The following is a 26,128-nucleotide window of genomic DNA, read 5'->3' as shown; positions in this document are numbered from 1 at the left end:
TATTAACTATTTTTAAGGTATAAAATATTTAATTGAATATACCCAATTTCCTTGCCCTGAAAAAATTGTAATTATTTTAATTGAATGTGAATTACTTGTTTCAACCATTTAAATGAAGTACAAAAATAACCTTATGGATATCGAAATCTGAAATATATTGAAATCACTTATGAATTTTTGCATCCGTAAGGAAAAATAAAATCAATGTTGAGTTTTAAATTTTGCGTTTGGTGCCAACAAATAATGATATGGTGTGGGGAGAAATTTCCGAAAAGGAGATATTAGGCCTTGCCACACTTTGAACTTCACTACCAACCAATGACCCAATAATGCACTTTTTGATACTGACAAATTCTTCATGCACTCCCATGGTTTCATCCTACACCCCATGGAGATGGTGAAAATACCATTTTATTCTTAAAGGAAGAAATAAATAAACCCTACAACATTCCCTCTTCATTTTCTTCATCTTCTATGGCGCACCCCCCCTCTATAGGGTTGCACCGCACCCCCTATCCTCTTCTTTTGCTTCATGTTTGTGTTGAATAACACTTCCACACCCCTTTTGTTTTTCAAATACATTCCAAATTACAAAAGTTAAAATGCATTTTTAAAAATATTTTTTGAATTATGTAATTTGGAAAAAATAACATATTTCATATTGTAAATTTTTGAGTTGTGTTGTATTATAGATTACACATTTCGGAATATAAAAATTGTATTTCGGACTATATAATCCAGAATGCAAGAAATTACAAATATTAACTTTAGGATTTTATAAGTCGGAAATAAAAACTAAAAATGATAATTTTGATATTTTCGGACCAGGAAGAAAACATGGAGGTGCAATAAGAATTAGGTAAAGTAATTTAGTAAAAAGAAGACGTAGCAATGAAGAGATGGGCCGTTAAGAGCCCATGGTCTGACCCAATAATATCTGTCACGTTAATTCATAAATATTAACATAAATAAATAAAAAATTATAAATGGTAGCAAATTAAATTTCTTAAAATTTTGCAAAATTACATAAAATAATATATAAAAATTAGATGTACGAGTTAATCTGAAATTTAATTTATTTTCTATATTTTTTTAATTAAACAAAACTTAAATGTTCACATATTTAATCTTATATTTAGAAATAGATCCGAATTTGATTTTGAGATTTAAAAGTTATAATTCGCTTGTATGTTAAATAAAATTATACTGAAAATTTCCACTACCTTTTTTAGAACAAAATCTGGTCACAAATACCTTATTTTTGTATTTTATAGTAGACATATTATATAGGTATATAAAAAATAAATTTTGAGATAAATATAATATTCGTCTTGATATTTAATACTCCTATTATCACAGAAATATACAACTAATTTGAGTAAATAATATATATATACTCTCTTTTAAGTATCTATTTTCGTCCAAAAATACCTCATACGAATACTATATAGAGGGAAATACAAGACATTTAAGACTTGATAAAAACATATCCTAATAATACTCACATGAAAGTACATGTATACTTTTTTCTAATTTGATGTTATATTATTTATATGATGAAAACTGTACTGTTAATTAGTCTGATTTTTTTAAAAATAAAAGTATATTTATTTATGGTATTTAAAATAAGAAGATACAAATTTTAAAAAATAAATAATATTACTTAATATTCAGAAGATGTTTTAGTTTAAATTTTAAAAATTAAATAATATTAGTTAAGATTTAAAGATAATAATGAAACCTTATAAAATATATCTCTTATTGTAAACACTAAATTTGCATGCTTTAATTTTATACCATTTAATTTTTTTGAACCAAAATATAAACAAATATAATTAATATTAATTCAGGCATCTTTAATTTTAGTCTTAAGAATTAATGTGATGTATTTGTTTAACTTATTGTTTCAATTGATGAAAAAAAAAATAGTATATCATTTATATTATTCCTATTTTTCTTTCTAGAAACATGGAAACACTCAATCAACTTTCTTAGCGTACAACTATTACAATTAAACATGTCTTGGCTCAAAATTCAGTTTTATTGGTCTCAAGAGTAATCAATTTGTGTCAATTAAAAAAAACTGACATCATGAACTAATATAAAATAATCAATATTTATTGAAAAATTAAATATATTACATAAAATTTTAACAATATTTGATTTAGACAGATAATATAAAAAAAAATATTAATAATTGTCTTATCCAGAACCAGGAGATCAAGTAGCCAATAACTCTCGATAAAAAACACAAAGTGCGAAACTCTGCTAATTAAATGGGTTAATCTTAATTAAAGGTTGCAAAACATCATTAAAAACTTATTGGATCTGGATCAACATCATTAATAAGGAAGATCCAATAGAAAACTATAAATAAATGAAGATCCTCATTATAAAAGATAATAATTGTTAAACTATGAGTTAAGTAATTAAAATATCTCATCTAACTTAAATATTGAAGTATCTTTGTAGGTATTATACCTTCGTAAACTTACAAAAAAGTATAGTTGGAGCCAAAAAGAATAAGTATTTATTCTATAATTTTTTTTTATCCTGTACAAAATTAAGACCAATATATTTTATTCCTATTATTATACGAACTTGATTAATTATTTCTGTCTAACAAAATAATCACGATCATGTCATGATGACTACAGAATTTCGTGGAAGTCATAAAAATGTTAGGCAAATTCTCCACCACCACCATGCATTTTCCCTCACCTCCATAATAACATAATAAATGTAAAAATTTAGGTTTAGTTTTTATTTTTTTAAAATAATTGTAAATGAAACATGGTTTAACATTTTTAAGTAACATCATGCACTTCATACCTCCTTCATAGTCGTAATGTTTGAGTAGTTTCATAAGTTGACTTTGGGTAAAATATTGACAAAAAAAGATTTCATTGTATTCGACGTTAACCAGTGAGATTTTTTTTAAAAGTTTTAATCTTATTTTTGCACCTTGTGTGACTTAAAAAAAATAAAAAAAACGAACAAAACATCACATAAAAATACCACAAAACTTAGTTCAACTACCAACGTTCATCCCCAATCACCACCAACAACAACAATCACCACTTAAAAATAAAGAAAAAGACATCACACTCTTTACATACTCAGAAGAATATTACTGAAAATAAAAAAAAAATATAAAATTGTAAGAAGAAGCCATGAAAGTGCAGGAAGAATTTGCCGGATGTTATTAGTCCATCCTAAAAATGAATATTATACCTAAAACACAGATAATTAAATTTTAAAAGGTATACAAAAATAATTATAAGGGACGAAAAAAAACTTTAATTTACTTATTTTACAACATATAAAAAAACAATTTAAGTTTTTTTAAAGAAAAAAAAAAAACAGTGAGAAAATGTTTTTGGGACCAAAACCCAGAATTCTTAAAAGCAAAATTGCAAGTAGATGATGAAAGTAGCCACCCTAATGCAACCCTATACTAAAAAGGCTATATATAACTCTAATTCTATGATAGTTGTTGCATCTAACATATTAAATCTAGTGAATCATATAATCTCTTCTTATTGCGTATATTAGCTGGATCATCTCTGTCTCTCTCAACCATTCTCCTCTTCTTCCCATCTTCCATTAATGGTTTCACAATTAGTTCATCACCTTTTATGTTAGGGTTCATCATAATTAATCACCTACTTTTTTATTTCTCATACTTGTTCCTTCTTGGTTAGTTCATACCAATAGTAGTTTTAAGAAACATTTCCAAATGAAAAAGTAAGAAACATTGTCTTATTTAATTGAATTACATGACATGATAATTACAAAAGTTACATGACATTGTAAATGGATAACTAATTGAAGTATAAGAGATAATCAAAATGTCTCTTTGAAAGTTTTAATTTGAAGTCTCCAACATAAGTAATTGTTTTTTAAAAACAGCTGATTTTTTCTTTTTGTTGTTGTTTTCAAGTGAATATTTGTTAAAGTTTTACATTGATTAATATGAAAATAAATAAGAAAAAAAGTGAAAAATAGTTAATTTGAGTGTATTCATAAAATTCAATAAATGTCTTAAATGTATAGAGAACTTAGTAGTTGTGTGTAGAGTTTAATTTTACCTTTACAAAATTGGTATGATTTACAATTTTCTTTGAATTTTTGGTAATAGTCTTGATTTAGTGAAATGTAGTTATTCTGAAAGGAAAAAAGTTGATGGCAAATTCTTTCTACATCTTACTAATTATGACCTGCATCTATCCTTTTTTAAAATTTCCATAATTTTTTTATTTATTTTGGAATTAAAAATCCAGAATTCAAAAAATATATTTAAAAAAAACAAATTCAAAATAGATGATTGTGTTTTAGAAATGAAATTTTAGAATACAATTCGAAAATAAAAATCTTATTTTAGATAAAAATATGGATTCTGAAAACTAAACAAAATTATTAAATAGAAATCAATTTTAGAGAAAAAAATAGACTAAATTAGAGACAATTTTAATGATTAAAATAATTATTGGTTTCTAAATTTGTTTATATTATTGGTAAATAGTTTCTAAATTAATATCTAATTAGCTACCAAGATTTTGTTACCAAATTTAGAATATAAATATTTGGTAGTTAAAATCTTGATAATTAATTAGATATCAATTTAAAAATCAATATTTTTTTTAATCTCTAAAATAGTTTATAATTTAGCGATGACTAATTATTTTTACGATTTCTTTCTTGTCTTGTAGTGGGAAAAAAAATATGAAAGAGAAAATCAGGAAACATATTTTGGAAAAAAAAAATAGAATTCAGAAAAATGTTATGGAAATCTAAATCTGAAAAAGTGTTCTTAAAGAGGGGTTTGGGAAATATTTTTTTATTCACAACTCTTTTTATTTAAGAGATTTTTTTCACATAAAAATGGGTGGAATTTTAGATTTAGATTTGATTGGGGAAAGTAATTGGCAGAGTTGACTAGAGTGAAAGAAATTGGGGTTGGGATAGGTGTATTTGGGCTTGATGAGATGATGAAAGAGCATAGTGAAAGAAGCAGTTGAGGTTGTGAGAAGCAAATTGTTTCCTAAGGCAAATGCTATAAAAGAAATGAATGGTGGTCCAACACTACCTACCCTCTCTCCCTTGGTCCCTACCCTTTCACTGAATCCCAGTAAGTTATGCCTACACACACCACACTCCACTGCTCACTGCAATGATTCTCAACCATTTTGTACACTTCACACTACACACTACACTCCATGCATTACACAGTCAAACTATATTTCAAACCTTTTTCCTTTTCCAGTTTCTTTTCTATCTAGTTATCATGTATTCACAAGTCTAAGTCAAAAAGGGTCATATATATATATATACAAAAATTCCACGTAGAATTATCATTAAGAAGTAAACTTTAAGTCTAACTCAATATTATAAATCGGTATGTATATACTAAGAAAAAGGTGGGATACTAGAAAATCTAAACTAAAATCGATGTTAAAAAGTGAACTTTAAACCTTACTCAGACTTACAAAATTAACTTATAAGTTTAGATTAACAACATGTCGATGTCAGATCTACAACATATGAGATCTCTAACTGTATTGGTGAGGGTCGTACGACTGATGTCATATCTCGGTCTCATCATAAGGCCGACCGACAACACAAGTCCAATTACGTTCAATCAAGGTCAGTCAGCAAAGCTAATCCATGATTAAGAGCTATGTAATGTGTCCCTAAACATGACTCACTTCCATAATCTAGTCCGGTCCAATAAGGTATGCCATTTAAATAATATAAATAACATATATTCCAAAAATTATGTATGCCTTTTGCAGTTATCTCAGAGTCTGGATTACAAGAAGATCGAGAACTTAGAAAGGAATAACGAGATTGAGAACATCAACAAATGTTAGTAAAAAACTTGCATCATGACAAGGAAGGTTGTCTAGTATATGAAGGTTGTCTAGTAGTATAATGGTGCGCGTGTCTACTTATTTATGGGGCACAAAATCTTAAAAATAAGCACAGTTTATGATGAGTTTGAAGGTTTAAAGTTAGCTTAGCGTGTAACAAACTTAAACAAACTCACAGTGTTTAGTTTTCCTCAGGAAGTTATAATCATATGAAAAGAAATGATTTGTTTGAATGGGTGTCTTTGAGCATGAATTGACCCATTACAATTTGCTTAGGGAGAGTGAAAAAAATTCAACATTTTGCAAAAACTATTACCAAATGGAGTCACAAGTAATGATAATTAGATGCATTTCAATTTGGTCTTGCATTCTGATAAAAACAGAATGGCACATTGAATTCAATTGATCAGGATTCCATCTGTCTGCCAAGATCTACGGAGAAAATGTTTCTTATCTCACACTGTTCTGTCACCTTAACAAAACCCACCAAATGGTTCATAATAATGCTAGAGTTTCATTGTTTTTTTAGCATATTCCCTCTTAAACCACCACAATCCCACAGGGCATTGCTGATTAAAAAAAGGGCTGATTAAAAAATAGTTAAATTCAAAATTTGAATCTTACCCAGATAATTATTATTAACTATCCAAATCAGATCAAGATAGTGTTTGTTGTTGGGGTGCATCCCAAAGAGAGAGAGAGAGAGAGCATTGATTTGGTGTGTGGATTGAAAAAGGCAGAATTTTTGGGAGGGTCTGGTTTTGGAGAAGGTGTGGCAGAGAAGGTAAGCAATGGAATGATGATGGTGAAGAAGAAAGGAGAAAGTGGGTATTATCTGGACAAAAAAGATGATATAAAGGAACCCTTTAGTTGGTAATAGCCTTTAATGAATGGTACAAAGCACAGTGTACTATCAATGGTGGCAAGTTTTTATTTTAGGCTTTAAAAGTGGTGTTATTCGGTTGCAGAACTTAACTCACAGTCCAGTTTTTTCTCTCAAATAAAGCAAGATAGTGAAAGGGTGGGAGAGGGACTCAATGCCCCCTTTCAACCAAGCTCACGGGATTGTTGTCAGTGGGTATCTTTCATATGTACTACACGTTGCTCCAGAAAGTTTGAGAGAGAGAACAACAACAAAGAAGAAACAATAATAATAATAATATTGTTGCAGTTTGTTTTTGTGGGGTTGAAGGGAATTCGGCGGTCTTTCTCTTTTTTGAATTCAAGATCAGATAAGAAGGTGTTGTTGTCTTGGGTATTGGAGGCTTTTCCCTATGATTATTGTCACTTTTTTCATAGGATTTCACCATTGTGCTTTGTCTGTAATTCTTGTCTCTTTACTCAAGGTGAGATTTTAAAGTTTTTTTTTTCTGAAACTATTATAATGTTTTTCATTTCAGCCTCTGCTAACTTTCTGTGACCGCTTTTTGTCCTCTAATGCAGTTCTTCACGAGGTCCTGTCAGAGGTTTATTTTCAAAACAAGTTCCATCTTTATCCGTTTTCTCCACTCACTCACTTTGATTTTAAGGTTTGTTTGTTTGATGCTTTTTTTTTTTTAACTCTGGTTTTTAATCTTTTCATCCATACACATATACAACGTGCTCTCATCACATCCTCTTCTGTTGGATTCTTTACACTTTACACTCTTTCCTTTGCACTCACTTTCTTTGTCCCTCCATTTTTTAAACCAAGATTTTTCATTTTCATTTGTTTTTTCACAGTCCCTTCAACATCTGACTTAACTTGGTTGCTACCCCTCTTATCTTTAGCCACAGGAGGCAAAAAGTTTCACTTACCCTTTGCACCGTTTCTCATTCCAGATCGTGACTCAGAAAAAGAAAAAGTTGTGAACTTATTATGGGAAAAGCTAGCAGGTGGTTGAAGGGTTTGTTGGGGATGAAGAAGGAGAAGGACCACAGCGACAATTCAGGCTCACTGGCTCCTGACAAGAAGGAGAAGAAAAGGTGGAGTTTTGCTAAGCCAGGGAAGGATGTGCCATCTTCAGTTCCTGCCACAGATAACACCTGGCTCAGATCCTACTTTGATGATACAGAGACTGAGCAGAATAAGCATGCAATTGCTGTTGCCGCCGCCACTGCGGCTGCCGCCGATGCTGCCATGGTTGCCGCACAGGCTGCCGTGGCGGTTGTGAGGCTGACAAGCCAGGGGAGAGGTGCATTGTTCAGTGGAAGCAGGGAGAAGTGGGCTGCTGTGAAGATCCAAACTTTTTTTAGAGGCTACTTGGTATGTGTCTTCTCTTTTTTTATGGTTCAAATCCAATTGGTGTTGGTCATGAGGTATGAATGTATGTATGTAAGTATGTCTGCTTCCTTTGTTTTTGAAAATGCTGTTTGATAAATTGCATTGATTTGTGATTGTGGTGGTTGTCTCTTGAACAAATATATTTGGTTGGTGTAAGTGAAGTGCTTTGCTTGATTCCTACTCCTCTGTCTCCTCTCAAATATTATTTTAGATTCTTAATGAAACAGTGCCTCTTCTCCTCATTCTAGTTGACCTATCTTGTTATTAAAAATTCCCTTATTTTTCTTCTGTTGAATGGCTTTTAAACCATATTCAATATCTGATAAATTTGAATGTTTGACAAATTTGAGCATGGCTAATAATTTTGTTACCTACCTTGTCAATCATATATAAATATGTTTTGTTCACTTTCAGGCACGGAAGGCTCTTAGAGCACTGAAAGGATTGGTTAAGATACAAGCTCTTGTTAGAGGGTACTTGGTTAGAAAGAGGGCTGCTGCAACTCTTCACAGTATGCAAGCTCTAATAAGAGCTCAAACTGCTGTCAGATCACAACGAGCTCGTCGTTCCTTGAGCAAAGAAAGCAGATTTCTACCTGAAGTTCTTGCAAGAAAATCTGTGGTAAAAACTGGTTTTCTGGTCCTGAATGAATGCCAATTACTTCAATCATTTATCTATCAACAAACAATGTCTTATTTGCTTGTGCTTTTGTACTTTTAGGAACGATTTGATGAAACAAGGAGTGAATTCCACAGTAAAAGGTTGCCTACATCCTATGAAACATCCTTGAATGGTTTTGATGAGAGTCCCAAGATTGTTGAAATTGATACATACAAGACTCGATCAAGGTCTAGGCGCTTTACCTCTACAATGTCTGAGTGTGGAGAAGACATGTCCTCTCAGGCAATGTCGTCCCCTCTTCCTTGTCATGTCCCTGGTCGAATCTCGGTTCCTGAATGCAGACACCTTCAAGATTTTGATTGGTACCTCAATGTTGATGAGTGTAGATTCTCCACTGCTCATAGCACACCACGTTTCACAAACTATGCCCGACCTAATGCTCCAGCTACACCAGCTAAGAGTGTTTGTGGAGATACCTTCTTCAGACCTTGCTCCAATTTCCCCAACTACATGACCAATACTCAGTCATTCAAGGCCAAACTAAGGTCTCACAGTGCTCCAAAACAAAGACCTGAACCCAAGAAAAGACTCTCACTGAATGAAGTCATGGCTGCAAGAAACAGCATAAGTAGTGTTAGAATGCAAAGGCCATCATCAAATTTCTTCCAGACTCAAGAATCCTGGAATTTTTGACAGTCACAGTTGCACAAACACAAAGAAAAATTTGAGAGGCAATTGGACACTCAATGATGTTACTGATATCTAGAATTTGTTTTTTTTCTTCTCTTGTGCTTACAACTTATAAATTCAGGGATGAAATTCTCAATTCTGCTTGTGTACATTCTTTTAATTAAAGAGTTTCTTTTTTCAATCATGCTCTTGTACCAAATGCTATGTAGCACAAATACGAATACTGACATACACGTATATGTCACGGACATGTCATTTAAGAGAAATATACAAATTCTAACCTACACGAACACGTCATTTAAGAGAAATGTGTTGGAGAATAATTTGGCTTGGTTATTTTTAATAACATAGTTTTTCTTTTGTGCATACTAACTAATTGCTGGTTTGGATTATAGTTCCAACAGTTTCACTTTCACAGTGCTTATTGCTGTATTGATACTGTAAAAGAGCAATGAATAGAAAACTTAAAACTAGTTTGTGTTAGTGACCCATAAAAGGAAAGTTTGTTGAGGAAAACTTAATGGTGGCTTTCAAAGTCCAAACAAAAAAAGGTGGGGTCTTGTGTATGTGGGGCATTACATTGCTGACTAGGACTAGTTTCAATCACTGTTAATGGTTGAAAAGTCTGTGTCACTGAAAAATGAGTTTGCTATTGATAGTATTTCATGTGTTAGGTAATGAACATTGGAAGAACATTAGGTGAGTGTTCAGAAAAAATTATGAGTCATAAACAAATTTGGAAGCCAATGTTTGACCTTAATTTTATTTACAAAGTCCAACGTTCTACTGAAATTGCCATGGATCAAGTGTGAATAACATCTAAAATGGCATAACATCAAATGGTGATGACAATGACACTGCTATAGGTGTTTATAGAAGGAAACAAAATTAAAAAAAAATGATAAAGGGAATTTATCTGATTAGATATTTGTTATTATATTATTTAGTTTTTGTTATAAAAAACACATGTACAATTATGTTCACACAGTATTATCTTTTATTTTTTTTATATATATTATTGTTTGTGTTGAATTAGAACAGAACATTTTTTCTTCTCAATTTAATTATATTCTTAAGAAATTATATTTTTAAATAAAAATTACAAAATGTGTTAGACTAATTTTTTTTAAACTTTTAATTATTCAAAATATAGACATCACTGTGTATGCTCGTTTTTTACATGTTTAAAAACCGCTACCAAAATAAAAATATAGCATAAATTTTTATAAAAAATAATAATAATAGAAATGTTATAAATAAGAACAAAACTGCACAAAAATTATATAAAAAATTATAAAAATTAATACAGAAAGTAAAATTACAGTTTTTCTTTCATGGTTTTGTGCAATTAAAATTTAAAGATATGTGAGAAAACGAGAAAAAAAATTTAAGGATGTGGACACACTTCCCGAAGAAGCGCGTGAAGTTGAATGAAGAAGTCTAATCGAAAGGCAGTGTTTGAATCTTAAATTTCATTTCAGCAATGATTAGGGTTTGATTTGAAACGGGCTTTTCTATAGTATTCATCTTGTGGTGTTCCACGTGCTTCGTTGCGCGTGAAATTTTTTACTGTAGGGGTAATATAGGTAATTTACACTGGTAGAGAATGATTATGCCCTCATCCATACATCATCGTCAATATTTTCGTGCAGAGTGATCATATCAAACAATGATTTGAAAAATTATAAAAATATTAATATTAATATTAATATTGTTTCAAATCAATACTTAATCTTAAGTGTTTTAAATTCTGTGAGCATCAATAATTAATAAAAATTAAGAGTTTTTAAGTATATGAATTTGTTTATTATGTAAATAAAAATTAATAAAGATCATACTCTAATAATTTTTTAATTATAAATGGAAAAAACAATTTCATCTTAATCATTTTTTTAATTAACATTACTCATAATAATTATTAAGAATCTTTTGAATATCTTCTTGAATTCTGTATTTAATTTTATTGCCCCTATTGTTTGAACGGATAGAAAGAGACGTTGAGAAATGGCCAAAAGATTAATATATATTAATTGCATTCTTAAAAAAACATTATAGCAGGTTGTGATTTTTTGATTCCAACATTGGAAAACCTTATTTTATACAGTGTTCTGCAGAATCACTTGTTTCAAGAAAATGGAGGTTGAATTTGTTTGGTTCATGATCTTAATGATGCTGCTTACGTCACTTCAGGAAAATTATATAAAAAAAAAATCAAATGTTATTCTTAACTCTTTTTTTTAAGTTTTACTAATTATTTTAATCATGCTTTGCATGTTGATTACTAATTTGTGTAAAAAAAAATATTTGATTATTTTTAGTAGTCTTTTTAACAATATTTTTATTTACAAAGTTTAAATATAATATTTTATTTGAAATAAACCAAGTTGCTTAACCTAAAGTAGTGGGGAATATGAGCAAGTGTTAGTTTTATTGAGTAATGGATTTTTATTAAACACACCCTGACTTAATAAAACTTATATTTAAAGTTTATCAATTAATCTTTAATATAAGTTTAAAATACCTTATAAAGCACATTTACAACTTTAAATTACTTCTTTTGAATATTAAGATATCAGTTCTTGAAAATAATGCATTTTTTTTAAATATAAATTGATTTTATTTTACAAAAAAAATATTTATTTTGTCAATTATCATATTAAATTTCTAAAAATAATATTTTTTTTCACTAATAATATGTCACTGAACACTTCTTTAACATTTTTAAAAAATTGAAAATATGAAATATTTTTTGAAATAATTAGACTTTCTTCGTCGTTTTTTATTATAATCATTGTGGCACAAACAATAGTGAGAAATATGATGTATAAAATAATTCACTTTATTTACTTTATATTTGTGTTGAAATGTTGTTAATATGAAGTTCTACGCACTTCAATGGAAAAAGTAAAAAGGAATGTTTTGGCAAAAGTACTTTTCAGGTACAAAGATAACACAAACCTATAAAAAAAATTCTCTCTTTCTAATAAAACTTACACTTAGTTTTGTTCATTCACGGAATACAGACAGTACTACAAATTTTCTCCATGCTGGACACAGATTTTCAAGAAGTTCTGAATATATTTACTAACATTAAAAAAAATGAAAGAAATAAAAAAAATGAATTGAAATGCTTTTTATGAGAAAAATTAGGCTATGCTGTTATTCAATTATAAATTACTATGTATGATAAATCTTTTATTTTCTGTGAAAATTATCTTCAAATTTATAGTAATATAATAATACTATGTTACACTCAACAATCACTAAAAAAAAATCATTCAATAAAAATCAATTTTAAAAAAAAATAATAATTAATTTTTATAATGATCAAATTAAATACTATTTTATAAACTAAAAAAATTATTAAATTCAAAATTAGTTTTTATTATTGATAAATAGTTTTTAAATTGGTATATAATTAGATATTCAGGTTTTTGCAACCAAATTTAGAATCTAAATAATTAGTAGTTAAAACCTTGGTAGCTAATTAAATACCAATTTAAAAACTATTTATCATTAATAAAAACTAATTTAGAAATTAATAATTTTTTTCCTCTAAAATTGGGTTTTATTCATTTTATTCAATGATTTTTTAATAATGAATCTCATATCATTCAAAAATTGATATTAAGAACACTTTATATAAATTTTCATCTCTCAACTCACAAAGACCTTTTTTAAGAATAAAATTGTAACGGATACATCGTAACAAAATAACTGAAAAATGTGTAAGAATTTTTTTTTTTTTTTGAATGGAGAAAGCACACCCCTTAAGTTCTCATTAATTAATATCTATATTTATATACTATGGAGCTTCTTGAACTGGTCTTTAGTCACAAATTAGTGACAGTTAATAATGTTATTACATTTGAAGGAAAAAATGGTTGTTAAGTGAAATGGTACAAAATTAGAAATTAGTTATAGCTATGTTAAGTACCTATGTTGAGTGAGTTATGTGGGTGGATCAGAAATGTACCTAAATGTTTGAAACCGTGTAATTGTACCACTTGGTACTGTGTTAGCCTTTTGTGTTTGTAAGTTTCGAAAACAATTGAATAAGGTGGTTGTCTTTTGGGAACAAACAGGATCTTAATAATGTGTGAAATAAAAAATATTTCATGCCCATATTGTGAAGTTATTAGACCATGTTTGGAAGATACCAAACAGAAGAGATTTAAAATATATAATGAATTATTAATTGATTTCACATTATAAATAAGTTTAATATCTAAATTTTTATATTATTTTGATTTTAATCTCAAAATGTCTGCTTAGCAATTAATAATATTTTTAAAAAATACTAAAAAAAATTAAGAGACTAAAATATATATGTTTTTATTTATTTATTTAGAGATCAAATTCATATCCATCCTAAATTTGATGTACAAAACATAATTAAACCTAAAAGTAATTTATCATGGATTTATATTAGCAAGTTTCAAATCCACCTAACCAAACAATTATACCATATGAATGTCAAAGGTAAATACCATGAAGTTAGTTAATTTGAATTAATATCTCTAATCCTATATATTAAGAAATAGAAAAAATAATAATAATAAAAGTGTATATAAAATTAGAAGATATATAAATGTTTACTAGGTATGAGATAAATCATGTTTGAATAAAAATATTTATATTGTATGCATTTAAGATCTTAGACACTCTTAATAATTGTTTCCCAAAATGAGTAATAATTAAAAAGTAGTTTAAATCTTAAAAAAAGAAAAAAAAACACTTTTTTTTCTCTCTCTCTATCTATAATATATATATATATATATATAATTTTGTAATTTATGAATAAATACATAAAATTAAGAATGAAAGATAGTTAAGCATGAAGTATATTTTATGTTTTAATATTGTAAAGTTGGTATTAGAATTTCTAAACTCACATATTGGTCCAAACCAATGGTTCCAAAGTCATCTTTTTAAGGGTCCATTTTCACTCTCGGCCCAACACAATATCTTTAAGTTGGCCCAAAATAATGGGATCAATTGTTTATGGGCTTTTCTTTCTCCACCTTCATGGTTTCATCCTGCACCTTAATGGAGGTGGTGAAATTACCATTTTCATCTTTTTCAGCCGCAACTCTTCTTTATCTCATCATCTTCCTTGAACTTATAAGACCTTCCAGTAGAACCTTTTTTCCTCCAGCCATACCTTTAACTTCATGATTAGGAATAGAAATGCATAATCTGAAATAGAAAATTTATATTATGAATTTTGTAGTTAAAAATATAAAATTTGTATTTTGGATTATGTTCGTGCTACATGTATCATCAAGTCATAACATTCTTAATGTGTCCCAGGTACACAATAATTGTCAAAAGCTTAGTGCAAAAATAAAAACAAAAAACTACAAATAAATTTTAATCTTAGTCGTACTCATCATGTGGTGTTTAGGGTTTAGGATTTTTAATACGGTGGAGATTGTGAGATTTCTTCTTCATTTTCAAGTGGTGGTGGTGATTGCTTGTGTTGGTGGCTGTGGTAAATGTTGGTGGTTGAGATATGTTTTATACAATCCAAAAGTCACAAAATCTAGAGAAAAACAAAATAGATGCAAAAATAGAGTACAAAATTTTAAAAAAAATTACACTTAGAAACGTCGAATACAACGAATCTTTTCGTCAACCCTATCACACAAATAATGGTTTGGCTTGAAGAGAGATATGCGATTAAAAAAAAGGTATGTACGAGTGTAGTTAGAGTTATTTAAAAATTTGAAATTTAGGTATTTAAACACTTTTAAAAAGTTAAAATTCACTTTCCATAATTGATATGAAAGTGAAAAGTGTTGAGAGAATATCCCAATATTTTTTGAAATACATTCTTATCATTCAACTTGTATTTATGAGAGAAAATAGCTCATATATGCACTATAAGAAAAATATATATTTTAGTCATATAAAAACAATATTACCTGTAATAAAAATATTTGGGTTCTAGCAAGAAAAAAATTTAATTTAGATTTTGGATGAAATTCAAGTATGTGACTATAGTTTTTCCCTTGGTTGCAGGGATAATTTTATTAGCATACGTACTGCCAAAAACTATAATATAATGTATATGTAAATTATGAATACTTTTTTTTTTATTTTTTTCAATATTATATAAACAAATTAAAATACTATCATCCATCTATAAATAAAAAATATTTTTTAACTTTTCACTAATTTATTAATATAATTATTGTAAATCATTATCCTTCTCGAAAGGAAGAACGTGAAATTCTTTTTCCTTTCCAGAACCAGGAGATTGGATTCGTCTTTCCACTTAAAATATCCAAAATATTTAATTTAAGATTATTTTAAAGACTACAAAAATTATTAATATTTAAAGTACTTTCTATTATTAATAAATTTATAAATTATTTTTTAAAGAACTAATAATTTAGATGTCAATAATTTTTTTAATCTATAAAATAATATATAATTTAGTTAATATAATGACTAATTATTTTTTATTTATAAAATTAAGTTTTATTTAATAATTTTCTCGTGAACTTACATACCAATTGGTGTTTAGTTTATAGAAAAGAAATGTGTCACAAAAAGTGATATACACAGAAGTTATTATTACATCTATGTATCTTATTCTACTGATAAGAGGAAGTTATGGTTACATTATGAACTCAACTAATGTAGTACATGGGATCAGGAAGCTTAAAGGTCCTTTGGCCTGTGTTGGTTCCCAAAATATCACTCCATTGGTCTCCAATGTTCCCAATGATCTTGTATCCCTCTTTCTCTACCTTCTTTCTCTCACTTGATTTGTATGTAACTGCAGTCTTCCCATGGTATATAGATGTATCCCTACCACAATAACCAGTTTTATTGCATTATTTTCTAATTATTCTTATCATCATATACATAATAATAACAAAAGTTACAATTTTTCCCAAATATGCTCCACAAACAAAATCATCAAAATAATCTTACACTACAAGAAAATTATGAAATAGAAACCATTTTAGAAACTAAATAAAAAATTTTAGGCTTCATACGGATGAGAATACATATATATATATGTTAGTTAACACTACAAGAAAATCATGAAATAGAAACCATTTTAGAGATCAAAATAATTAGTTGCAATAGTAACTAAATTAGAAACCATTTTAGAAACTAAATAAAAAATTGATTTCTAAATTAGTTTTTATTATTATTAAATAGTTTCTAAATTGATATCTAATTAGTAACCAAGGTTTTAACTACCAATTATTTAGTTTCTAAATTTGGTATCTAAAACCTTGGTTTCTAGTTAAATACCAATTTAGAAACTATTTAACAATAATAGAAACTAATTTAGAAACCAATTTTTTTATTTAGTTTCTAAAATGGTCTCTAATTTAGTTACTATTGCAACTAATTATTTTGATCTCTAAAAATTAGTTTCTATTTCATGATTTTCTTGTAGTGTTAACTAACATATATATATATATGTATTCTCATCCGTATGAAGCCTAATATTAAAATATTGTAAAAATAATTGTTAAGAATGCGATTTTAACTCAATTTTATAAAATCGGTTTATAAGGTGAGATTTGTATTTATATATATATATATATATATATAATTTTTATCTTTAGAACCTCTCCGGTTGAGATCTTTGTGCATTAGACTATATACTATGGATGGTCCAATAACAGGTAGTTTGAACTAATTTTTGCTAAAATACGTAGACATTAAATTAAATGACTCTAATACTATATTAAGAAGTTCACTTTAATTCTAACTAAATTTTATAAAATCGACTTATAACATAATATTAATTAAGTGAATTTTATAAGGTTCACTTGTTTTTAAATTCGATTGACTAATAAGAAGTAAAAACTTAGTTCTTTTAGCCGTGGATGCAGATACAACATGTTTTGTGACATCAGTGTAGGGTATATTACTGATTCCTTGGAGGATTTGTATGGAGAAACATGTATTAGGATTCCCATAAATCACATAAAATTGGATAATGAACCGCAATTTGGAGATGAAACATAGAAGATTTGTAGTGAAAAATACTGACTTTAGAATCAATTTTTCCCATTTGTGGTATCCTGCAATCTTTAAGTTGGTAACTGTGACAGCCTTCTGGTTCAGTGGTCTTCCTGTCAAGAACACAATCTTGATGCCAAGTGACAACAGTTTCTTGTACAGTTTCAGACTCTCAGGCAGTGCTGGTGCCTCACCAACTTCAACCCATTCATCAGACGTTGTCGCATTATATGGTTCCACCCTATATGTATATATATATATATTGTAAGTTAAAACACGATTAGATTAAACATGATTATGAACGCATACAATAATGTTCACATACATATCTTATGATTCTCACATGTATTCATACAATCAAAAAGGAATAGACACTTACCTTGATCCATGAGTGATCATACTTGAACAACTACTTTATCTCCTTTGTCCCAATCTATCTCTTAGCAATTCCGTTTTTGTCACACACTTTCATGGTTAACACTGAGATAACTATTATTTGCAGAGACAAAACCCTATAGCCTTTAGTTTACAATCTCCACCAGATGTCGATTTTCATTAGGTATATCATCAGATATATATTTCTTACATATATATATATATATAACCACTTTTAAATCGGACCCAAAACACAAACTTTAAGTCATGTAAATCACTTTATAGAAATTATTAATTTACATAATTTCTTACGTGTATAACCGCTTTTAAATCACATTCACAATATCATGAAATGTGCCATCATGTGAGATTTTCACAGGAAAAATGAAAAGAGAACATACCCAAATCCATGGTGAGCATAATATGGGAGATTAGAGAGTGTGGTCTCATCTACGTCGAACACCCATATGTCTCTGGAAGTGATATTTAGGGTTTTGGCATAAGAAAAAGCTTCATGGCAAACAGTTTTGGAGTCTGATCTATATTGTTTACCAAGCATGTAGTTCCCTACGTATCCCTCACAATCTGCAGGAACAGTTTTCCACTCTACCACGTTATGTGCTTCCACACCAACCCTCCAACTCTGGCACGAAACCTCTGGAATGTAGTGGCCACCAGAACCAGTTTTCATTCTCAGAGGGAAAATCTGGTTCTCATGGCCATGCTCTGAACCCTCACATTGCCACGCTCCTACACTCACAGCAAGAACAAAAACAAACACCTTCATTCTCATCGTCACTGTTAGTTCTGTCACAGCTTACACTTGCAGCTTCATGGCTTTGGCTTTTGTTCTTTATATACACAACACCAATGGCTTCATAGAGAGGGTAAAATATTGTTTGTGACTACACCCGTGGCATTTTTTTTATGATCCACGTTATAAGCTGTGAACGCAATGAAAAAGATGTTTTGCACTTTTTTAATCATAAAACACATGGATTTCAAGGATTGAATCCCTTTTCATCTTTCATTGGTTTAAGAGAGTATTAGTTTTGGATATTTCATATAGTGAAACAAAAGAGATGATGACGAGCTTCTAAATACTCTGATACGATATTAGTTTTTTTTATTTTATATTTTATACAGAGAAATAAGAGAAAAGGAGAAAAGAAAATGATATATTTTATTGATGAAGAATTGTTACACATAGATTATTGAGTGTTATATTTATATAGCACATTAAAAAAGATAAAAGATAAAAATAAAAATAAATGATACTGATAGAACAGTAATAACTGATAAGGTAGTTATAATTGAAAATCTAAAATATTATATAAGAATTTTTTATCATCTAATAGAGAGCTTTTATTTTGTTTTTAATTTTTACATTGTGCATCCCACGACTCTAAGATTAGTTTGAATATTGAAAGGCAACCTCTTGGTTAATTTAGAGAACTTTCCCTGTTCCATTGTCTGTGTCTTGTTCAGATTCCGTTTTGAGCATCAAAATCTTATGTATTCCAGAACCAGACTATTATCATCCCTTTCAGATGCTCATGAATGAAGAGGTTGCACTTCTTCACTTTGCTTGGCCTCAAAGCAACCCACTGCCAAGCCATCAAGTTAGGCTCCATCGCAAACCTTTACATTGCCAACAACCTCATAACTTCGTACGCAAAATGCACAAAATTAACATCTGCTCACCAACTATTCGACGAAATGCCTCACAGAGACACTGTGTCTTGGAACGCCATCGTTTCTGCTTATGTAAACTCTGGGCACCTGGGCACCACATGGAAAATCGTCAGTGCCATGAGAAGGTCAGCTCTTGCATTTGACAGCCACACATTGGGAAGCATTCTCAAGGGTGTCGCCCAAGCTGGTGAGCTGTCACTTGGTGAACAGGTGCATTCTATCATGCTCAAGATGGGGTTATCAGAAAATATGTTTTCTGGTAGTGCCCTCTTGGACATGTATGCCAAGTGTGGGAGAGTTGATGATGCGTACATTATTTTTCAAACCATGCCAGAGCGTAATTATGTGTCGTGGAATACACTTGTTGCTGGTTATTCACGAGTTGGTGATCGTGACATGGCGTTCCGGGTGCTACGTTGTATGGAGCTTGAGGGTGTAGAAATTGATGATGGCACGATGTCTCCACTTTTGACATTGCTTGATGATGCTGAGTTTTGTTGGTTGACAATGCAGTTGCATTGTAAAATTGTGAAACATGGGTTGGAATTGTTTAACACTGTCTGCAATGCTTCTATCATAGCCTATTCTGATTGTTGTTCTTTGCAAGATGCTGAGAGAGTATTTCATGGTGCTGTTGCTTGTCGTGATGTGGTTACATGGAATTCCATTCTTAGTGCTTATTTGATGCACGAGAAAGAAGATCTTGCATTTAAAGTGTTCATTGATATGCAGAATTTTGGGTTTGAGCCTGATACTTATACTTACACTGGGAGTGTCAGTGCTTGTTCTGTACAAGAGTGTAAAAGCAATGGAAAATGTTTGCATGGGTTGGTGATAAAAAGCGGTCTTGAAGATTCTGTTCCTATTTCCAATGCTTTGATTGCCATGTACATCAGATTTAATGATAAGGGCATGGAAGATGCATTAAGAATATTCTTTTCAATGAATCTAAAAGATTGTTGCACTTGGAACTGCATTTTGGCAGGATATGTTCAAGTTGGTTTGAGTGAAGATGCCTTGAGGCTATTTCTACATATGAGATCTTTGGTCGTAGAAATTGACCATTATACCTTTTCGGCTGTCATAAGATCATGCTCGGATTTAGCAACTCTACAGTTAGGTCAACAGGTTCATGTCTTAGCACTTAAAGTAGGATTTGATAACAATAATTATGTTGGGAGTTCGTTGATATTCATGTATTCTAAATGTGGGATCATAAAAGATGCTAGGAAATCTTTTGAAGCAACATCCAAAGACTATGCAATTGTTTGGAATTCAATCATCTTTGGGTATGCACAACATGGACAGGGAAACATTGCGCTTGACCTCTTTCACTTAATGAATAAGAGAAAGGTGAAACCTGATCATATAACCTTTGTTGCAGTTCTAACTGCGTGCAGTCATAATGGGCTAGTAGAAGAAGGCTGCAAATTTATAGAGTCCATGGAGTCTGATTTTGGTATTCCACGACGACACGAGCACTATGCTTGTGCAATTGATCTCTATGGTCGGGCAGGGCATCTTGAGAAGGCAAAAGCTTTGGTTGAAACAATGCCTTTTGAACCTGATGCAATGGTGTTGAAAACTTTGTTAGGTGCATGTAGATTTTGTGGTGATATTGAATTAGCTTCTCAAATAGCAAAAACTTTGCTAGAGCTGGAGCCTGAGGACCACTGCACTTATGTTATACTCTCTGAAATGTATGGACGATTCAAAATGTGGGATGAGAAGGCTACTGTAACAAGGATGATGCGAGAAAGGAGAGTGAAAAAGGTTCCAGGTTGGAGTTGGATAGAAGTGAAGAATAAAGTGCATGCTTTCAACGCTGAAGATCATTCCCATCCCCAATGTGACGAGATATACACACAACTACAACAACTAAATCAAGGAATTAAATTGTTCGGTAATTTTGTCAATCAAATGTTGTTACTGCAGTGTTTAGATAATCTAGATGGTTATGATGATAAAATGTTCTTATGATTTTTGTATTTTTGTTTTCTGGATTTTGTTGGAAGCTTTCAAGGATGGTGTACTCAGTGTTTTTCACAAGATGCTGATATGAACTTCATGACTACGGAAGACATCAAGTACTTCTTTTGGAGGAAAGATTGTTCTCATCACAAAATTTATCTTGTGGCTGCATGTTGTATACTAACAGTGAGAGAGAATGAACTAAAGGAATTGGGTCTAGAAGTAATTAGTACATAGAAGAAGACAAGTGCCATATATGACTAGACTCAGCTACTTAATCAGTCAAATCTATCAAACCTGAAAGTGTTTGTACTTATTCATGGAGGCTAAGCCATTGAGAGTTTTGAATGGTGTTATGTATTTGTTTTGGTAGATTGTTCTATAGCTGGTATGTACTAATCATTTGAAAACAAAAATGCCTAAAGTACTACACACTCTCAGAAGTGGAAGAGGAAGACTCTGCTGGGTACAAGACGTTTTTTGGGGAAGGATGTCCTTGAGGTCGTCTTCTAAATTCTCACTCCCTTTCAATTACATACACTTTCACAATCACTTCTTGAAGGCTTAATTTGAACCAAATGAATTTCAGAAACACCAAATTTCCGTTGGATTTTTGCAGAATAACAGGGTTCCAGGGAATAAAAAAAGGAAGAGGTGTGTTTGATGTACACAACATTGTTTACGGTTTGTTTTGTTTTTTCTGTAAAATATTCTGTTGAGGAAAAGTTATTAGGTTATTTCTTTTAAAGAACATTGTAGAATTTGAGAGATGCATAAAGTGTATTTTTTATATTTCTGCTGCTTGTTCTTTACTCTATGAATTTTTATTTTTTACATGACATGAAGCTGCGTTTTCATTCTCAGCCTTCATTCTCAGCCTAAATTTGAAATTTATTGCAATAAAAATTCTATGTAAATCTTTTCTCCGGACTTAAAAGGAAAAAAATGTTTAGTTTGCATTAATTTTAAGGACATGATTGTTATGTGGGCTTTTACTTTCTCAAGAAGCTAAAAAAAAAATCTTTGAAAAATGAGCTAAACTAATGTGCAAGCGAATTCCATTTATGAAACTGAGGAATTGGATTTTGGACTTGTGTCTTTTCAGGTTGAGGTTTTAGTACAAGATGTCTCTCCGAATAAAGGCAGTGGTAGATAAGTTTGTCCAGGAATTGCAGGAAGCATTGGAGGTTGATATTCAGGATAGGATCAGGAAAGATAGAGAGATGCAAAGCTACATTGTTGAGCGTGAACGTGAGGTTGCGGACGTGAAGCTGCTTGGAAGGCTGATCTTTCTCGCTGTGAGGTGTCTACTGATTACCTATTTCTCTCAAATTTTTAATCCTTTTAATTTTTCTTACTTTAATGTGCTCTCTCCTAGTGGGATAAGACTATTGCCTTTGTAATAAAGGCTGTGAAGTTTGAGAGTCTATATTCATGTTGGTTTTTCTGTGTTAAGGTCTGAAACACACGTTCATTTCAAAGATACAATCTGTTACTTCTTGGTAACTGACTGAACCTTTGGAACGCGAGCCAACTAAATGCAACATTTATCCAAACACCCTCTATGTAAATCATGGAGCTTCTCTAACTCTTGACATGTAAAGTTGAACATTATGTTCTTTCAAAAGATAATATTGAAAAGACCTATTAACAAAATACTATTTTAACACATCAATAATTTAACATTTTAACTTTTAAGATCTAATAGTTGTAAAATACTGTTTATGGTTGATCAGATGAAATGAGAGAATACTGTTGTTCCTAGTTAAGTTTTATTGTTAAAACTCTGTTACATTCCTTTTATCAGCTAAGCATGGAAATGGCTGTGGATGAATTATGACTTAATTTACTACGTAGGTAGCTCTCAATTTTTCTAAAATAAACAAAAAAATATGGAATGTTAACTGCGTTCTGCAGTTCTACTGAGCATGGAAATGGTTGTGCATGAATTATAGCTTAAATTACTAGGTAGTTCTCAATTCGTAAGACATCCTCACTGTCCTCCATTTTTTAATGTTCCAGGCTGAGATTGCTCGTCAGAAAGCAAGGCTGAAGATGGAGATAGAATCTGGAGAAAGAGAAAAGTGTTTTGATGGGAACTGCGTCAAATCAAGATAACCAAGATGGAGCTCTTGAAATTATTGTAAGTGATACCGTTGCCTTAGATTTTTCAAAGCAAAAAAAATAAGGCTTTGCTGCGGTGACAAAAAGGAAATGTATGTTCTTCACTTCTGCCCTCCCCTGAAAGAGGACCAGTGCAGTGCTGCCGAGGAGCCCGCACGTAATCTAACTGTTCAGTGCTGGTTTACAATTCCCGTTGAGATAATGTTTTATGAGTTGCTAAATTATTTTATTGATTCTTTTCTGTGATGATGTCGATGCTCTGTTTTGCTGAAAATACAATTTTGTCTATATAATTATTTCTCAAAGGAGTGTACACGAGGAGATATCAGTCTGAAGTATCTATTGAGAAAAAAATGACAATAAGCGTACATAGTTTTGACAGCAGATTGCATGGTTTCGAGGTCATGAAAAGGAGTACAGAGGACCCAAAAAAGACACATAATGCATACTTTATTTGGATGGTGCGATAGAAATTTGCACTACTAAAGGAAGGAAACAGAGCGAATACAAATGAAAAAAAAAAGGTAGTGTTATATATATATATATATATATATATATATATATATATATATAATACTTCAAATTATCTATGATTTTCACAGCATATCAGACAAGTATGCATGAGATGTGTACATGCATGCTCATGAAAATGCTAAGGTTGCTTGCTTTCATAGTGGTAAATCTGAAAACGAAAGTGTTAAAGGCAAATAACAAGAACTAACAACAAAGGATTCAAGAAAAATCTGAGTATTGTTATCTTTGAGTATAAGCCAGTGCCTAAAGAGAGAAGCCATCTAGTATGAAGGGGAGCAATACAAAAAGAACAAAAAAAATGAAATATCATTGTATCAAAAGAAGACCTCAAAATGTTGCTTAGATATTATCCATGGAGCTTAGGAATTCCATAAAGACCATCTAGAAGGAGTTTGGGAGAGAAAATTTGCATTCTCATACATCAGGATGAGATACTCCTCTTGATGAATGGTAAAGACTGCATAGAATATGTGGAAGGTCTAAGGTGCATGAAGAATGTCTAAATTAAAGGACTTATAGTTTGAACTTTGTCTAACAAAGAAATGTTTCAGGAGATACAGATCAAACAATGTAAAGGCAACAAAAGTAATCAGTAACAATTTTAATGAGAAATAATTATTTAGTTCAGATGCTTTAAAAGACATTTATGACAAAACAAAAAGGTATAGAATAACTACATACACATTAAGTGTTTCATGGTTTCATGTTGTCCATATCGTCATCTGAAGTCAAACTGTCACCTTGGATCCAACTTTCACAGGATAACCTAATTTGATGCTCAAGAGTTTCGTTACAGGCACTCACTTTTCTGAGAAAAAAAGTTTGAATATTGCTTCCTCTCTTTTAAACTTTCATTGCAAAGAATTGCAAATGGCACCCAAAAAGACTCCCTTCGTCACCACCACAACTGAAGCAATGGTGATATTCCTAGAGACATAGTTCATACTAGGGTATCCCTTGGACAAAATTTGGTCCAATCGGATGTGTAACGTTTCTAGGGTTAAGAAACTACCAGAATCATACTGAGGAAGAAGGGTCTATAGGTGAATTCATTGACAAGATGGTCAAAGTCATACCAACAACAATGATAATTTGACGTCAATCCATATCTCTATAATAATTATTCTTTGATAATTTGACGTGAATCAATATTTGTTAATAAATGTCCACAATAATATAATAATAATATTGATTAAGATAATGATGATAATAATAAGGCTAATAATAATAATAAAAATAGTTATGATACTAATAACTATTAAGAATGATATGGAATTGATACTTTATGTAGAATACGCGCATAGGATGTTTATTCATAGTTATAATACTAGTAATTTTATATGAATACATAATAAAATAAAAATATTAATTTAATAATAAAAAATAAGATCAATTTTCTAATATTGTATAATAATTTATCTTAATGAGATTTGTTACCTATTGTGTCACGTGTTTTTGAATTATCTCTAAATATCAAGTCTCACAACGGAAAGTTTCACATATGGGATGCTTATGTCTCGTGAGGATTATATGTTCGATATCACAAATCAAGTAGAGATAAGACTAATTTTTAGTATACAAGTAAAGATAATCCTCATCTTACAAACATGTTTTGTACTGTCGAGTTAGACTCAATCTTATTTTCTAATATACGCCTTGAAAAATAGATATTGTACTTTCTAATATATAAACCTATGCATAGACCACATATCAATCATCATATTAAAATTATCATCTTTCACAAAGAGAGGTACCAAAAGAATAAACATAAGCAATTCCTTAGTTTAAAATCCTTATACGATAAAGCTTAAAAAGTTGGGCAGAAAGCTTCTAATCAACCGGAAAAAAGCCAATCCAACACCATAAATAAGTTATTCAACCACAATCAATGAGCAAAAGTCAATTGACCAAGATATTCAATTGGGTTACACTAAGTGTCAAAGCTCAGAAAAGCATACACACAAACAAGTGTATGTTCTTAAGTTAC

The 26,128-nt window shown here is 30.3% G+C and overlaps 3 protein-coding genes and 1 pseudogene across 6 annotated transcripts; 3 read left to right on the top strand and 1 right to left on the bottom strand.

Moving 5' to 3' along the window:
* The first annotated feature begins 6,539 nt into the window (after positions 1–6,539).
* Positions 6,540–9,628, top strand: LOC137819357 (protein IQ-domain 26-like). Of its 3 annotated transcripts, none has more exons than XM_068623173.1 (5): positions 6,540–7,219; positions 7,317–7,402; positions 7,695–8,118; positions 8,551–8,757; positions 8,857–9,628. In XM_068623173.1, exons 3-5 carry the CDS (start codon positions 7,732–7,734, stop codon positions 9,448–9,450), a joined length of 1,188 nt encoding a protein of 395 aa, XP_068479274.1. In that variant the 5' UTR covers positions 6,540–7,219; positions 7,317–7,402; positions 7,695–7,731; the 3' UTR covers positions 9,451–9,628. The 3 variants fall into 3 exon arrangements, with proteins under 3 accessions (XP_068479274.1, XP_068479273.1, XP_068479272.1); XM_068623172.1 differs by having other exon boundaries at positions 6,541–7,219; positions 7,644–8,118; XM_068623171.1 differs by lacking the exons at positions 6,540–7,219; positions 7,317–7,402 and having other exon boundaries at positions 7,432–8,118.
* Positions 9,629–15,965: 6,337 nt separating this feature from the next.
* Positions 15,966–18,713, bottom strand: LOC137818185 (stem 28 kDa glycoprotein-like). Its single transcript, XM_068621452.1, has 3 exons — positions 18,219–18,713; positions 17,474–17,683; positions 15,966–16,266 (listed from the first exon to the last, which is right to left on the bottom strand). The coding sequence occupies exons 1-3, from the start codon at positions 18,608–18,610 to the stop codon at positions 16,086–16,088; spliced, it is 783 nt and encodes a 260-aa protein (XP_068477553.1). The 5' UTR covers positions 18,611–18,713; the 3' UTR covers positions 15,966–16,085.
* A 482-nt stretch (positions 18,714–19,195) lies between these two features.
* Positions 19,196–23,912, top strand: LOC137819099 (putative pentatricopeptide repeat-containing protein At3g25970). 2 transcript variants are annotated; one of them, XM_068622840.1, is made up of 5 exons: positions 19,196–21,415; positions 21,528–21,984; positions 22,073–22,167; positions 22,589–22,786; positions 23,506–23,912. In XM_068622840.1, exons 1-2 carry the CDS (start codon positions 19,378–19,380, stop codon positions 21,572–21,574), a joined length of 2,085 nt encoding a protein of 694 aa, XP_068478941.1. In that variant the 5' UTR covers positions 19,196–19,377; the 3' UTR covers positions 21,575–21,984; positions 22,073–22,167; positions 22,589–22,786; positions 23,506–23,912. The 2 variants fall into 2 exon arrangements, with proteins under 2 accessions (XP_068478941.1, XP_068478940.1); XM_068622839.1 differs by having other exon boundaries at positions 19,196–21,984.
* LOC137819100 (uncharacterized) lies at positions 22,608–23,912 on the top strand (annotated as a pseudogene).
* Positions 23,913–26,128: the final 2,216 nt, after the last annotated feature.

The sequence above is a fragment of the Phaseolus vulgaris genome, chromosome 10 (genome assembly GCF_000499845.2).
Source record: "Phaseolus vulgaris cultivar G19833 chromosome 10, P. vulgaris v2.0, whole genome shotgun sequence".
Taxonomy (NCBI): Eukaryota; Viridiplantae; Streptophyta; class Magnoliopsida; order Fabales; family Fabaceae; genus Phaseolus; species Phaseolus vulgaris.
The sequence above is the reverse complement of the archived record's forward strand: the minus strand, read 5'-3'. Positions and strand labels throughout refer to the sequence as shown.

Excerpts from the sequence above, each read along its gene's own strand:
- LOC137818185 (XM_068621452.1), bottom strand. The coding sequence starts at position 18,610 with ATGAGAATGAAGGTGTTTGTTTTTGTTCTTGCTGTGAGTGTAGGAGCG. Across the intron at positions 17,684-18,218 it reads TATGCTCACCATGGATTTGG|GGTGGAACCATATAATGCGA; the intron begins GTATGTTCTCTT and ends ATATACATATAG. Across the intron at positions 16,267-17,473 it reads TGGGAAAAATTGATTCTAAA|GGATACATCTATATACCATG; the intron begins GTCAGTATTTTT and ends TTATTGTGGTAG.
- LOC137819357 (XM_068623173.1), top strand. The coding sequence starts at position 7,732 with ATGGGAAAAGCTAGCAGGTGGTTGAAGGGTTTGTTGGGGATGAAGAAG. Across the intron at positions 8,119-8,550 it reads CTTTTTTTAGAGGCTACTTG|GCACGGAAGGCTCTTAGAGC; the intron begins GTATGTGTCTTC and ends GTTCACTTTCAG. Across the intron at positions 8,758-8,856 it reads TTCTTGCAAGAAAATCTGTG|GAACGATTTGATGAAACAAG; the intron begins GTAAAAACTGGT and ends TTGTACTTTTAG.
- LOC137819099 (XM_068622839.1), top strand. The coding sequence starts at position 19,378 with ATGAAGAGGTTGCACTTCTTCACTTTGCTTGGCCTCAAAGCAACCCAC.